General features: G+C 38.0%; 1 protein-coding gene across 2 annotated transcripts in view; it reads left to right on the top strand.

Annotated features, from left to right (window-relative positions):
* UQCC1 (ubiquinol-cytochrome c reductase complex assembly factor 1) overlaps positions 1-15,477 on the top strand; it is a 94,755-nt gene that overhangs the window by 4,336 nt on the left and 74,942 nt on the right. For both annotated transcript variants that reach the window (XM_070801564.1, XM_019972314.2), the window contains exon 2: positions 8,394-8,498. In XM_070801564.1, the coding sequence (XP_070657665.1) occupies positions 8,394-8,498 (105 nt within the window). The remainder of the gene's footprint in view (positions 1-8,393; positions 8,499-15,477) is intronic.

The raw sequence follows: 15,477 nt of genomic DNA, 5'->3' as shown, positions 1-15,477 counted from the left end.
GTTGTGGCTCATGGGCTTAGTTACTTCTTGGCATGTGGTATCTTCCCAGATTAGGGATCAAACCTGTGTCTCCTGCATTGGCAGGTGGATTCTTTACCACTGAGCCACTAGGAGAGCCCTGTGTCTGTTTTTTTAAATCAGGTTATTTTTTTGATTTTGAATTGTCTGAATTCTCTATGTTTTTAGTCAGTCCATTATCAGGTATATGATTTGCAAATATTTTCTCCCAGTCCATGGGTTGCCTTTTCAGTGTACTGGTAGTATTCTTTGATGCACAGAAGCTTTTAATTTTAATGAAGTCCAACTTAACTATTTTTTATTGCCTCTGCTTTTGGTAATATATCTATGAAATCATTGCCCAATCTAAGGTCATGAAATGTTTCCCTTATGTTTTACTGTAAGAGTTTCATAGTTTTAGACCTTATGTTTAGGTCTTAGATCCATTTTAAGTTAATTTTTATATAAGATGTAAGGTTTTACTATATTTTTTGTTATTTTCTTAGTGTTTGCTCTGGGAATTACAATTAATATCTTAATTTCTAATAATTTAAATTAAATACCAGTGTGATTTCAATAATATATAAAAATTACAATTCGATATTGCTTCATTACTTCCCTCTGCCTTTGTGCCAGTATTGTCATTCAAATTACATCTTTATACATTGTGTGTGCTTCAGTACAGATTTATGATTATTGTTTTATGCAGTGTCTTTTGAATTAAAAATGAAAGTAAGAAAATTATGGGCAAAATATTTATACTATTTTTAAATTTATCCAAATATTTACCTTTATTAGTGCAATTTATTTCTTCATGTGGGTTTGAGTTTCTGTACTGTCAAAGGTATCATTTCAGCCTGAAGTTCTCTCTTTAGTATTTGTTGTAGGCCAGGTCTGTTGTTGACAGATTCTCTCAGTTTTTGTTTATATAGAAATTCTTAATTTTCCCTTTACATTTGAATGATAGTTTTATTGGGTATAGAATTCTTGTTTGACATTCTCCCCTCTTCTACTTCCAACATTTTGAGTATTTCATCCCACTGCCTTTTGGCCCCCATGTTTTTTGAGAAATACAGCTATTAATATTATTGAGGATCTCATACACAATGAGTGCCTTTTCTTACTGCTTCCAAGATTTATAGCTTTCCACAACTTGATTGTGATATTTTGATTTGTGAATCTCTCTGCATTTGTCCTATTTGGAGTTAGTTGAGCTTCTTGAATTTATAGATTGTTTTCCATCAAATTTTGCATATTTTCTGCCAGTATTCACTTTTTTTTTTTGTTGTTCTTTAAATTTCTCTCCTCTCCAGCTGACACTACCATTATACTTAATTTGATATGTTTGATGGTATAGGTACATTTGATGGTAGCTCTCTGAGGTGCTGTTAAATTTTCTTAATTTTTTTTCTGTTTCTTGGGTGGATAATCTCAATGTATTTTTAAGGTCACTGATTCTTTCTTTTGCTCCAGTCTGCTGTTAAACTTCTCTAGTGACACATTCATTTTCTTTGTTCTTTTTTTCAACTCAGGAATTTTTATTTGGCTTTTTATAAAAATTTCTCTTTATTGATATTCTTTATTTGGTGAGATACTGTTCTCATACTTCATTTTAATTCTTTAGACATGATTTCCTCTAGATGTTAAATTTCTTAAAAAGCTGATTCAAAGTCTTTGTTTAGTTTGTCTAATGTCTAGGGTTCTTCAGGGGCAGTTTCTGTTGATTTTTTTTTCCCCTTGTATGAATCATACTTTTTGTTTTATTGTATTTCACAAGTTTTTGTTGAAAACTGAACATTTTAAATAATATTATGCGGCAGCTCTGGAGATGAGGACTTTCCCCAGAGTTTGCTGTTACTTTTCTGTTTAGGGACTTCTCTGGATAATTCTGTCAAGTCTGTATTCTTTGTTGTGTGCTCTCTGCTCATTTAGCTTAGTGGTCAAGTAATGATTGGATGGAGATTTCCTTAAATGTGGAACCAGTAAGTCTCTCAGTATTTGTTGAGGGGCTCTGTGTGCATTTTGGAGCATGCTTTCAATATTCTGCCGGTCATTTGACTGTTCTGCCTTAACCCTCACTTCCTGCTTGTGCGGTACCTCAGGGTCAACCGGAGATGAGAGCTTTAGGGCAGTCTCAGGTCTTTCCTTTTCTGGGTGTGTACACAGACCTGAGCATCCACATGGCCTTCAGATTCCCAGGAATGTGTCAGAGCTTTTCAAGACCCCTATGAATATCTCATTCCCTTGATTCTCCTTTAAACTTTTGGTTAGCCTGTTATTTTCCCAAGTATTATCTACTGCCTCAGGCAGTCACAAAGTTAAACAGTTGCCTCTGTTTTGATGGTTGGATGGCATCATCGACTCAACGAACAAGAGTTTGTGCAAACTCCAGGAGATAGTGAAGGACAGGAAAGCCTGGCATGCTGCAGTTCATGAGGTCGCAGAGTTGGACATGACTGAGTGACTGAACAACAACAACAAACAAATAGCTCCTGGGGAGCTCCTGGGGAAAATGGTTTTCATACTGGGAGAGTTCCTCTTAGACAGATGGAATCTTCCAAGGAACTGCTAGACAGATCAAATAATTCCAGACATTTGTGAATAAGGTTTGAGGAGCTTCAAGCCCATTCAGGATTCAACTTTTCTCCAGAGAAGACTGGCTCCTTTTAATAAATATTGCTGTTTGGAAGCCAAGTTTGGATGCTATATGTAGTCATTGCAACTGGGGTTTCATTGCTTCCAGGCTTTATCAGTACAGGGGTAGGAAATACATGTGTGTGTGTACATATACATGTGCTTCCCTGGAGGCTCAGTGGTAAAGAACCCGCTGACCAATGCAGGAGACACAGCTGTGATCCCTGGGTTGGGAAAGATCCCTTGGAGAAGCAAATGGCAACCCACTCCAGTATTCTTGCCCGGGAAATCCCATGGACAGAGCAGCCTGGTGGGATGTGGTCCATGGGATCACAAAAGAGTCAGACTTGGCTTAGCAGCTAAACAACAACAATATACATATACATAAATACACATATATATTGATTTCTTTATTTATCTCTCTATATTAAAAACTCATAGCAATTACTCTAAATCCAGCCCAGGAGCACAGGGTTTATTCTGTCCTTTTGCCCTTTCATAGGTTAACTCCTTTCTCCGATAGAAACCCGACCCCTCATCCTTAACATATTTACTGATTTGCTCAAATCCTGCATTTGTGAATTTACATACTTGGTAAAATTTATTTGTAACCCAAATCAATACTTGTGCTTTTGCAGTTATTTGTGGATATGTGCAGAGGGGTGAAAAATTTGACTGTAACTTTCGTATTACTAGCTGAAGTGATACTTTGACTTTCTGTTTCAGCTCTTATACCGTAAACAGATATCCTTCTCATAGTCTATTTAGTGACTTTTTTTTTTGCATTTTTGTGCTTTTGTTCCTGATTTGCCTGTGTAAAATACATCCCACATGTAGTGCTAAAGTGCTGTCTAGTATTGCTAAGTGCAAGAAGGCTGTGATGTTTCTTATGGAGAAAATTCCTATGTTAGAGAAGTTTTATTCAGGAGTGAGTTATACTTCTGTTCGCCGTGAGTTCAATGTTAGTGAACCAACGTATTTGACATAATGAATTAACATGTATTAAATAAGGTGTCTTTAAACAGAAACACATAAAACAAGATCAAATATTGATTGGCTGATGAAAACGTTGTGACCAGAGGCTTGCAGGAACCTAATTCTCTATTTCTCCTGGGAGCAGTGTTTCAGTGTTTGCTAACTCTGTGTTCACTTTGTAAAACGTAACTATGGGGAGTAGGAGAATCGACTATCTGTAAAGTCTTTTCACAGCTCATGAGTGAGCAAAGTAAAATACTGTGTGTCTTTAAAACCACATGAAGAAACAGTTTGTGGGTTGATTAAAGTGTAGTCAGAAAAAGAGCTAATGTGTCAGAATATTTTGAAATACAATGTAAAATCACCTGCAAATTGCAAATATACAAGAAATGCAAACATAAAACCTATCTTCAAAATTTTGGTTTTGAAATGTTGATGACACAAAAGGATGATAAAACCAGTTCCCACTTATAATGGTATTTATACTATCCTAAGTTAAAATAATAATTTTAAACCACTGGAACTTTTTTCTGAACTTAGGAGAATTGAAGTTTGCTAATTGTTGTAGACCTGATGTATTAGTACCTATAAGAGGATGATCGGTACTCCACAGATTTATATATTTATAAATGAAGTGTTGGGAGAGATGGGAAGGGAAAAGGACTTAGTAGAGTCCTTTTCCCAGTAGAACCAGAATTTGGCATCTAGGTTGAAACAAATGAGCTCATGGTTTGGGTAGAAGTGAAGAAGAGAGTCTCAGAGGAATTGACTACACAGGGATTAGCTTGTGTGGAGAGGAGCAGTAATTCTCAAAGCAGGGAATATGAGTCAGGTTTTGGAACTACTGAGTGGAGAATGCAGGGCAGGATATGTAAATATATTGATGGGTCTAGAAGAGTCCAGTTGGTAAAGATCAGGTGTTTGACTACAGAGGTACTTGGAGGCACTGCAGGCTTCTGAGAAAGGGAATTCCAGGTTCAAAACAGTATTTTAAGAAAATGGTTCTTGCTGCTGTGATGATTTGCTGGGGAAAGAGGAGTTTCTTACACAATCCAGTAACAGTTATTAATAGCAGTAATGAAGCGTTTGTGGGTGTGTTTTAGTGTTACTTAAGTGCTTTTACAAGTGGTCCTTGGGATACTCCTGTGAGGTAGCTTTTATTATTACCACTTTAAAAGAAAAATTATTTATTTGGCTGTGTCGGATCTTAGTTGTGGCAGGCGGGATCTTTCATTCTGCATGTAGGCGGGCTTCTCTCTAGTTGCAGCTTGCAGGCTTGCATGGTCTCAGTATTTGTGGCGCATGGGCTTATTTGCCCCATGGTATTTGGATTCTTAGTTCCCCGACCAGGGATCGAACCCAAGTCCCCTGCATTGCAAGGCAGATTTTTAACCACTGGACCACCAGAGAAGTCCCTATTTTCACTTTTACATAGGGGAAACGGAGGTCCAGAGTGTTAAGTGACAGGTTCATGGTCACATAGCTATTTAATGGTAGGCTTGCAATTCAGACACCTCAGTTTCAATAGGATTTGGACAAATAACTACTGTTATAGGATTAGAGAAGGAAAGGACAGAGCTGATTGCTCTTTTCTTCTAATAAGTAGTATTGGCATGAGACCAAATGGAATCAAATATTAGAGAAAATTTTGTTGATGTTGGAAAACATATGATGAAATTCTTCAGAAACTCTGAAAATTTGCATTGTTCCTACTTGTAATTTCCTCTTACCCTTTCCTCTCCCTGTGTTTGGGCCTGAATCTGCTGAAGTTTCATCTTACCACATATTTACATTTTAAGGAAAGGAACTGTCTGACACTGAATGATCTGGTAAATGTGTCAGCTATTAGAAAACAAGAAGCCAATAATTGTATCTCATTTGAAAATGATTCCAGCAGGTGAAACCTCTGCTGAAATAAAATTCTGTTTTTAAGCTTTAATTTTCATTTGAAACATAAGTTGCTGTGAGTAGCCTATTAGAAACAGTTACACAGTTTTAGAAATGAGATACTTTGGAAAGCATCTCTAGGTTTAAAATTCTTAACATCTTTTTCCCCGTTACCCCTGGCCCTTCCTGCCTACTCATGAGGAAATGGAGATTCAGCTTCAAGGTAATATTTTATTGAGTTGGACATATTGCAAAGTATATTTTTCCCCTTAAAATCCTGAAAGGTAGGGATTTTCACTTATTTTATAGAAGAGGCAGTGAAGACTCATAGTTCACTGATAGTGGAGCTGTGAGTCAAATCAGTGCTTTCTAAGTATAGGACTCTTCCCATAGTATTATGCTGTATTTTAATTGGTTCAAGACTAGGTCACAGAGTGTTAGAGCTAGGACTTTGGAGATATTTCCTTTACCTTTTCATTCCATAAACGAGCTTGAATCCAGGAATTGGGCTGCTTGGATTCAAAGCTTAATCCCATCATTTATTAACCATATGATCTTGGGAAGTTACTTATCCTATCCTTACTTCCATTTCTTTATCCATATACGTGGGATAGTAACAGTAGTAACATGGATTTGATCCCTAGTCCAGGAAGATCCCTGGAGAAGGAAATGGCAACCCACTCCAATATTCTTGCCTGGAAAATCCCATGGTCAGATGAGCCTGACAGGCTACAATTCATGGGGTTGCAAAAGAGTCAGATACAACTCAGAGACTAAACAGCAACAATAAATATTACTAATGATTGTTAAGAGGAAAATGAGCATCATAGAGGTTTCAGTCAGTTCAGTTCAGTTGCTCAGTTGTGTCCGACTCTTTGCGACCCCATGAATTGCAGCACGCCAGGCCACCCTGTCCATCACCAACTCCCAGAGCTTACCCAAACTCATGTCCATTGAGCCGATGATGCCATTCAGCCATCTCATCCTCTGTCGTCCCCTTCTCCTCCTGCCCCCAATCCCTCCCAGCATCAGGGTCTTTTCCAATGAGTTAACTCTTCACATGAGGCGGCGAAAGTATTGGAGTTTCAGCTTCAGCATCAGTCCTTCCAATGAACACCTAGGACTGATCTCCTTTAGAATGGACTGGTTGGATCTCCTTGCAGTCCAAGGGACTTCCAAGAGTCTTCTCCAACACCACAGTTCAGAAGCATCAATTCTTCGGCGCTCAGCTTTTTTCACAGTCCAACTCTCACATCCATGCATGACCACTGGAAAAACCATAGCCTTGACTAGACAGACCTTTGTTGGCAAAGTAATGTCTCTGCTTTTGAATATGCTATCTAGGTTGGTCATAACTTTCCTTCCAAGGAGTAAGTGTCTTTTAATTTCATGGCTGCAGTCACCATCTGCAGTGATGTTGGAGCCCCAAAAAATAAAGTCTGACACTGTTTCCACTGTTTCCCCATCTATTTGCCATAAAGTGATGGGACCAGATGCCATGATCTTAGTTTTCTGAATGTTGAGCTTTAAGCCAACTTTTTCACTCTCCTCTTTCACTTTTATCGAGAGGCTTTTTAGTTCCTCTTAACTTTCTGCCATAAGGGTGGTGTCATCTGCATATCTGAGGTTATTGATATTTCTCCTGGTAATCTTGATTTCAGCTTGTGCTTCTTCCAGCCCAGTGTTTCTCATGATGTACTCTGCATAGAAGTTAAATAAGCAGGGTGACAATATACAGCCTCGACGTACTCCTTTTCCTATTTGGAACCAGTCTGTTGTTCCATGTCCAGTTCTAACTGTTGCTTCCTGACCTGCTACTTCTAAAGATTATATTAAAGTAGCTGAGTTTAAACTAGAATCTGGATCTTTGACTCCTAGTATTGTAGTTGATGGGGCTTCACAGGTGGCACAGAGGTAAAGAATCTGCCTGCCAATGCAGGGGACGTGGGTTTGATCCCTGGGTCGAGAAGATCCCCTGGAGTAGGAAATGGTAACTCGTTCCAGTTTTCTTGCCTGGAAAATTCCATAGACAGAGGAGCCTGGCTGGCTACAGTCCATGGGATCGCAGAGAGCTGAATGACTGAACAACTGAGCTCACACACACAGGCACACATTGTAATTGATGCTTGGCAAAGTGTTTTCAGTTCGTGTATCCACTCTTCATTATGGCCCTGTCAGGTCTACAGGTCATGTGAGAGAAACCCTTGGATTCCCCGGAGTTGGTTCCTAGAATAGAGATTTCCAGTGCTGTGTACAGGGATGCCATTTATACAGTGGATTGCATTTCAGATTCATAAAATAAAGCATTCTTCTCATTGAGCAAGATAGAGCTCCTCCTTTCTCCAGTCGAACCTTTCACTTTAGTCCAGAGACCTTTTTGAGGTCAGTTAATGCCAGAGGGGAAAATTGGACCTCACTCATAGCTCTAACAGCCATTTAGTATCCCTTTGTCTTGGAAGTCAAGTTGCCCAAGTATATTTTCCCACCCTAAAAATTTAAGCCCTAGTTTCTTCATCCTTTTGGGGATAATGGTAATGCCAGCACTGTTTCGTGTAAAGGGATTTTATGAAGAGCAGATAAATCAGTATTTATGGAAAGGAATCACAAACTAAATGATAAGCTAACTGTAAAATGCCTGAAGTAGGTTTATTTTGTTACTGTTCTAAGAGGAAGCTCATGTCCTACAGTTTGAGTCAGCTCTTATCAGAATCCTTTTAGTTTGTGGTAGGCAGGGGTGCATTTTTGGAGAGATGAGCATGGGCAGCCTTGGTCCTGGTCCTGTTTTGAAAGTTCTCCTTTCATTTGCCCTGTTCTAGAAGGATTTCTAGACTTAGATACACTCTTTGCCTTCTACACATGGAGTCTGATACAGATTCCTGACTATGTTTTTCTTTCTCTAGAGGAACCAGATTAGTATCTCCCAGTGGGTTCCAGGATGCAGCCGATTGCTACTTGCATCTCGTACACAGGGACAGCAGGGCAGGACTCTGTCTGGTACTTTCCAGGTAAGATTTGTTGTTCCTTTGCTTGCTATGAAAAAACCTTAGTGTGAATGTGCAAATGTCATGTATTTATAGATTGACCAACCAAATTGTGTGATGGAAAAACCTCATGAGACCACTTCTGGGCCTCTGTGGTGCCAGCTCAGGACTGATCCTTACTGTATGGTGTCTAGGGCGTGGCTTCTAAATACCCCAGTGGTGGAACTTAGCCTAGGATACCATGGTACAGTCTGATGATTTTTACTGTTGGGAGTGTTTCCAGGTATTCATCTGAGAGTTAACCTTTCTTCAGTTTTCTTCTTGTAGCCACTTTTACCTGGAGTAAGAAAATGTTTCTTTTTTTCCTTTTTATGAACATGAAATTAGAGGAACAATTATTTGAGGCCTTAGTTTACCACTGATCACCTGATCCATTAAAATGTAGTCTACTTTGGACCCTCATTGAGGATTTCTTTTCCTGATTTTTGCTAAATGTACAAATAATTCAATAATAAAGGTAATAAAAATCACCCATGACTTCAAACCTGAAAACATCTGCTGGTCCTTTTCCAGTCTTTGAGTATGTGTGTGTACGCTAATTTTTTCCTTAGGTACCTGAACAAATATCTACAGAATTTTATGTTCTGGTGCTTTTTCACATATTAGAGCAGACATTATTCATGTTTTAGACATATTCCATAATTAATTTTCGAAATGACTACATGTTATTCTATTTATTTAGCCTTTATTTATGTTAAAATTATTTCCAATTTTTTTGCCATAGTAGACTTTAATGTGGTTACCATTTTCTTGCTGTATAGTTTTTCTTATTTTAAATTATTTATTAAGGATAAACTAGCAGAGTACACCCTAGGTCAAAGGGTGTGAGGAATTTTCCTTTCCAAAAAGTTGTTTTAATTTATACTGCCACCAGCAATGTTTATATAACTAGTTTTTCATCATTACTTCCCCTAAATTGTTTTCTTTTTTTTTTTAATTTATTTATCTTCTGTCTCGGGTCTTAGTTGCATCATGCGGGATCTTCGTTGCTGTGCATAGACCCTCCGGTTGTGGCTTGTGGGCTTAGTTGCCCTGAGGCATGTGGGGTCTTAGTTTCCTGACCAGGGTTCGAACCCACGTCCCCTGCGTTGAAAGGCAGAACCACTGGACCACCAGGGAAGTCCCTACATTGGATGTTTTTTAAAAATTTAAACTAATTGGGTAGAAAATATTACTTTGTTTTGCTTAGCATTTCTTTATCAGGGTTAAACATTTTTCTGTGTTTATCAGTTGTATTCTGGTTTGTAAAAACTGTATGCATTTATCATTTCTTCATTTATCTATTGGGAATTTATTTTTATTACCAACTTATGTAAATTCCTTTTGTAGCCATTGATCTTCATATTGAATGCAATGAAAATTTATTTTTGATGTATAAATTATATACTATGCAATTTATTTATATTAATATGTTAAAATATTTAAAGTGCAGAGTAATTCCCTTCAATTAGTATATAAGTCTTGCCCTTCTGAGAATGTCTTGTTTGTCCCTGTATTTCCTGGGCTTCTCATTGAGTCTGGCACAGAAGAGGCAATAAATGAATGAATGAAGAATATATTTGTGCAGAAGAGGGGTCTGTTTTAGATAGTCAGGTAGCTGTTTCTTTTCAGAAGTTTTTGGGCTGTGTTCTGCTTTTGTCTTTGTATGCATTGAAAAATTATTTATTTTTGGCTGGGCCGGGTCTTCATTGCTGCCTGGGCTTTTATCTAGTTGCAGAGACCAGGGGCTACTCTCTAGTTGGGGCGCCTGGGCTTCTCTTAGTTGCAGAGTGCAGGTTCTAGAGCAGGCAGCTTCATTAGCTACGGCACTGGGGCTCAGTAGTTGTGGCGATGGGCTTAGTTGCCCTGAGGCAAGTGGAATCTTCCTAGACCAGGGACTGAACCTGTGTTCCCTGCGTTGGCAGGGAGATTTTTAACCACTGGACCACCAGGGAAGTCCTAGAAAATTTTAATAGAATTTGTCCTGTAGCTTTAAGTCGTTTGTAAATAATGTGTGTATAGAAGGTGGAAGGGGGAGCTCATTCTATCAGTCTCTGACTTGGGCCTCATTCTTTGAATCAATAAACATTTCTTGGGTACCTAATACATACCAGGTACTGTACTAGGTTCTCGGACAGCATTATAGCAAGGCATCCATGTAAATAACTTGTAGTTGTTTATCTCATACTGACAAAATGTAATTTCAGCCATTGTAAATAAACTGGACATTTTGTCATGTTGACCGTACCTTGCTGGTACATCTTCCCAGTTTTGAATTCTGGTTGGAAAACTCTGCCTCAGAATGACATCCTCAGGCGCATGTCCGAGAGGGAGGCAGATTTGGCTCAGAATGAGGAAGAACCTTGTGTTAACTAAAATTGTGGTGTAATGGAATGTGTTGGCTATATTTGGCAAAGTAAATTTACTCTTACTGGAAATATTCAAGCAATGATTGGAAGACTGTGTTAGGGGCATGACATAAAAGTATCTTTCATTGGGTGAATGGTAGTATCAGAAGATCTCTAAGGTAATGTCCATTGCTATAATCCTGTTATTGTTTTCAAAAGGCTAGGGATGTTGGATTCTCAACTATCTTTTCTAAATAACCTCTTGAAGTTCTATCATACTTTGATGAGTCTACTTAAAATTTTTTTTTAAATTTTGAAATAAACTTATAAAAAAGTGATAAAAAGAGTAGTGTTCCCATATATCCTTCATCTAGCTTCCTTTAATGTTAACATCTTATGTGACCATAGTGCAGTTATTGAAACCAGGAAGTCAACATTGATGTAATGCTATTAAATAATCTGTATACCTATTCCAGTTTTTTCCCCCCATTAATTCCTTTTTTGGTTCTTGGTTTGGGTTTGTCTAATATTTTCTTAAAATTAGATTAAGCCTATGCATTTTTGGAAAAAGTGACATTGTTTCCTTCTCAGTGTGTCATATCAGGGGATACATGATGCCAATATGTCTTATTACTGGTGATGTTAACCTTGGTCACTTGGTTATTAATTAAAGTCACTGTTTTCCCCTTTGTAATTAGTGTCTTGTGAGAAGATACTTTGAGATGGTACATATTTCTTATACTTTTTTGCTCATTACTTTTAGCGCCCATTGATGGTTCTTTTTTTTAATGGTATGTAATAATTACTTTAAAAATTATGATAAAATACACATAACAAAGTTACCACCATTTTTAAGTATGCAATTCAGTAGTGTAAAATATAGTCACATTGTTAAACAGTATATATCTAGAGATTTTTCATCTTCCAAAACTGAAAGTGTATACCCCTGCCTGCCATTGGCAACCACCTTTCCAGTTTTCTGTTTCTATGATTTTGACTGCTTTAATGCTACCTGTGGGGCTTCCCAGGTGTCGCTAGTGCTAAAGAACCTGCCTGCCAATACAAGAGACACAAGAGATGTGGGTTTGATCCCTGGGTTGGCCCTGGAGTAGGAAATGGCAACCCACTCCAGTATTCTTGCCTGGAAAATTCCATGGACGGAAGAGCCTGGCAGGCTACAGTCCAGGGGGTCACAAAAGAGTCAGACACTGAGTACAATGCTACGTATGAGTGGAATCATACAGTATTTGTCTTTTTGTTACTTATTTTGCTTGGCATTATGTCTTCAAAGTTCATTTGTGTTACAGCATGTGATAAGATTTTTTTTAAAGCTGTATAATATTCCATTGTATTTATATATTACAGTTTCTTTATCCATTGTTCTGTCAGTGGGCATTTGGATTACTTCCACATCTTGGCTATTGTGAAAAATGCTTCAGTGAAGATAAGTGTGCAAATATCTTTTCAAGCTCCTGCTTTTAATTTTTTTTTTTTTTTTATATTTAGCTAGAAGTGGTATTGCTGTATCATGTGATAATTCTATTTATGGTTCTTGACTGCAGTAGTCATTACTGTGGTGTTTGCTTGATGGTCATTTTCTAATTCCATCAATACCTACTCCATTTGTTGACTGGAATTCTCCTGTAACGATGAGCTGTCACTTCCTCTCCATTTATTTGTTTATTCAATTATTTTGTTTGTATCAGTATGAGCTAATGGATATTTATTCTGTGAGTTATAATCTATTCTCATTATTTATTTTGTCGATCAAATTGTCCCATGTTTGGCCGTTGAGAGCTTCTTCAAGTTCTTTTCTATATTCCTTCAGTTTTTGAACACTTCTGTATTTCTTGGGCACCACAAATGTTTCAGGTTCATGCTGTATTTAATTTGCTCTAGTCCTAGAGTCAACAGTGTCCCTGGGGAGCACTGGTTCCTTTTATTGGAGAAGAATATTAGGAATATTTAGAAATTAAGATCTGGGTGCTAAGTGTACATTAGCCAATGTTGAACTCTACTTAGGTTTTTGAAATCAGCTAGGGGAAAGAAGAGAATTCTGAATATATGTTTTACCCCTTAATGAACTTTACTTCTTTGAGCCTTAGAGTCCTTATTTCTAAAATGGGGAAAAAATAGTATCAACTTTGCAAGATTGCTGTGAGATAACAAAAGTAAAACAGCAGCATACAGATGCTGGGCATATGGGAGATCTTTAGTAAATTGTAACTATGGTTTTTGTTGCTATTTATGTTCATGCTCCTTGGGTAAATTTTCTCCTCATCTTGTAAATGGAAACTTAAAAAAAATTTTTTTTGTCCTAAAACTACCTTAAGTTGCAGCCTCTCCCTGGGTCTTAGTTTCCTCATCTGTGAAAGGAAAAGGTTGGACTTAGAAGATCTCTGAGATTCCTTCCAGCTCAAGTGTTGTTATTCTAAGTTACTCCTTAGTTCTTTAATTGCTTTTTCTCCAAGCTAAACAGCCTCAATTCGTTTTAACCTTTCCACTAGGACCTTTTATTCATCTCTTTGATCATTCCTGTGGTTCTTTTCTGGACCTTCTCCAGATTGTCCTTCTATTTAGAAAAAAAAAAAAAATCCCACCTAGTTTTTATTGAGTGCTGACTCCATGCCCGGAATGGTGTTGAGCAGTGGGACAGAAAATAAAATAAGTATAAGATATACTGTGCCCTGGTGGAGCTTATAGTTTTGCTAAAAGGACCAGATATTCAAGAATTGCTGAGTCTTTCTCTCCTTTTCCCTTTTTCCCTCCTTCCCTCCATTCATTCCTTCCTTCTTTCCCTCCTCTCTTTCTCTATTTCTTTCAGATCAGGAAGGTCTTTTCATTTTTAGAACCTTTTTGGAAGCAAAAAAGAAGAGTGAAATTTTAGCATTTCACTTAATGAGGGGCTGCTTGCATAAGAGTTTGCCATTGGATTTGTCTGGAACAGGTTTTCATATTTGTTTTATGCATCGAAGTTTACCCATCTCTTTTACATAGATTATTTTATTTGGTTCTAAAACAAACATATGAGATAGGCAGAGCTGGAGCTTCTAACCCTGTTTTTTTATCTTCCACTACCCCATGCTTCTCACCTTTGTTTTTTCACTCACCTTCTCTATGCTGCTGTCATCTTAAGGCTTACCCATGATCTCTTTTCTGATGACTGCAGATCTTTTTGATCTCTAAATTTCTATTTTTTATTGAAGTATAATAAAAATACAAAAAGGCATAAGTCATAAGTATGTGACTCAATGAATTATCCCCAAGTGAACGTAACCAGCTCCCACATCAAGAAATAGAACCCCAGAAGTTCCTTGATCCCCTTCTAGTCTCTATCCCTAACCAAAGTTAAGCAATCTTCTCTTTGAACACCAGAGTAGTTTTGCCTTTCAAACATACGGTATGTACTCTCTTTTGTTTGTCTGCTTTCATTCAGCTTTGTTTTAGAAATTCATCTATGTCACTCTGTGTCGTAGTAGTGTATTCATTCTCATTGTTGTATAGTATTTTGTTGTCTGACTGTACCACAATTAATTTTTCCACTTATGTATTGATGGATATTTAGATTGTTTCTAGTTGGGCTTTTATAAATAGGGCTCTTTTGAGCATTCTTGTGTACGTTTTTGTGAGCATATATACCCATTTCTATTGGGGTATATACTTAGAAATGGAATTGTTGAATCTTACAGAATGTGTATACATTCAGCTTCATGCTGCTACTGCTAAGTCACTTCAGTCGTGTCCGACTCTGTGCGACCCTATAGACGGCAGCCCACCAGGCTCCCCCGTCCCTGGGATTCTCCAGGAAAGAACACTGGAGTGGGTTGCCATTTCCTTCTCCAGTGCATGAAAGGGAAAAGTGAAAGTGAAGTCGCTCAGTCGTGTCCGACTCTTCTCGACCCCATGGTCTGCAGCCTACCAGGCTCCTCCGTCCATGGGATTTTCCAGGCAAGAGTGCTGGAGTGGGGTGCCATTGCCTTCTCCATCAGCTTCATAGATACTGCTAAATAATTTTTCAAAGTGATTGTATCATTTTATACTCCCATCAGCAGAGTATGAGAGTTCTAGTTGCTCTATATCCTTTCTGATGCTTTGTGTGTGTGTGTGTGTGTGTGTGTGTGTGTTTGGTGGGTGGTCTTTAAACATTTTAAAATACGAAAGTAAAGTGAATTTTCTTTCTCTTCTCCACAAGGTTATGAGCTCCATAGGGATTGTTTTATCTTAAAACCTGGCACAAAGGCTGGCATATTATGGGTATTTAATAAAAGTTGGAGGAAACATGTGTGCATGATATGTGTGTAGATAAGAAGAAGAAGGATATATAATAAGGGCTTCCCTGGTGGTTCAGTAGATAAAAATCTGCCTCCCAATGCAGAGGATGCAGGTTTGATCCCTTTCATCCCTGGTAGGGGAAGATCCCACAATGCCGAGGGGCAGCTACGCTCATGTGCCCCAACTACAGAACCCACAGGCTTGGAGCCTGTGCTTCGAAACAAGAGAAGCCACAGCTATGAGAAGCCTGTGTACTGCAACAAAGAGTAGACCCTGTGCAGCAGGGAAGACCCAGTGTAGCTAAAACATAAAATAAATACATTTATGAAGAAGCATATAATAAG

Source organism: Bos indicus, chromosome 13, assembly GCF_029378745.1.
Source record: "Bos indicus isolate NIAB-ARS_2022 breed Sahiwal x Tharparkar chromosome 13, NIAB-ARS_B.indTharparkar_mat_pri_1.0, whole genome shotgun sequence".
Classification (NCBI taxonomy): Eukaryota; Metazoa; Chordata; class Mammalia; order Artiodactyla; family Bovidae; genus Bos; species Bos indicus.
The sequence above is the reverse complement of the archived record's forward strand: the minus strand, read 5'-3'. Positions and strand labels throughout refer to the sequence as shown.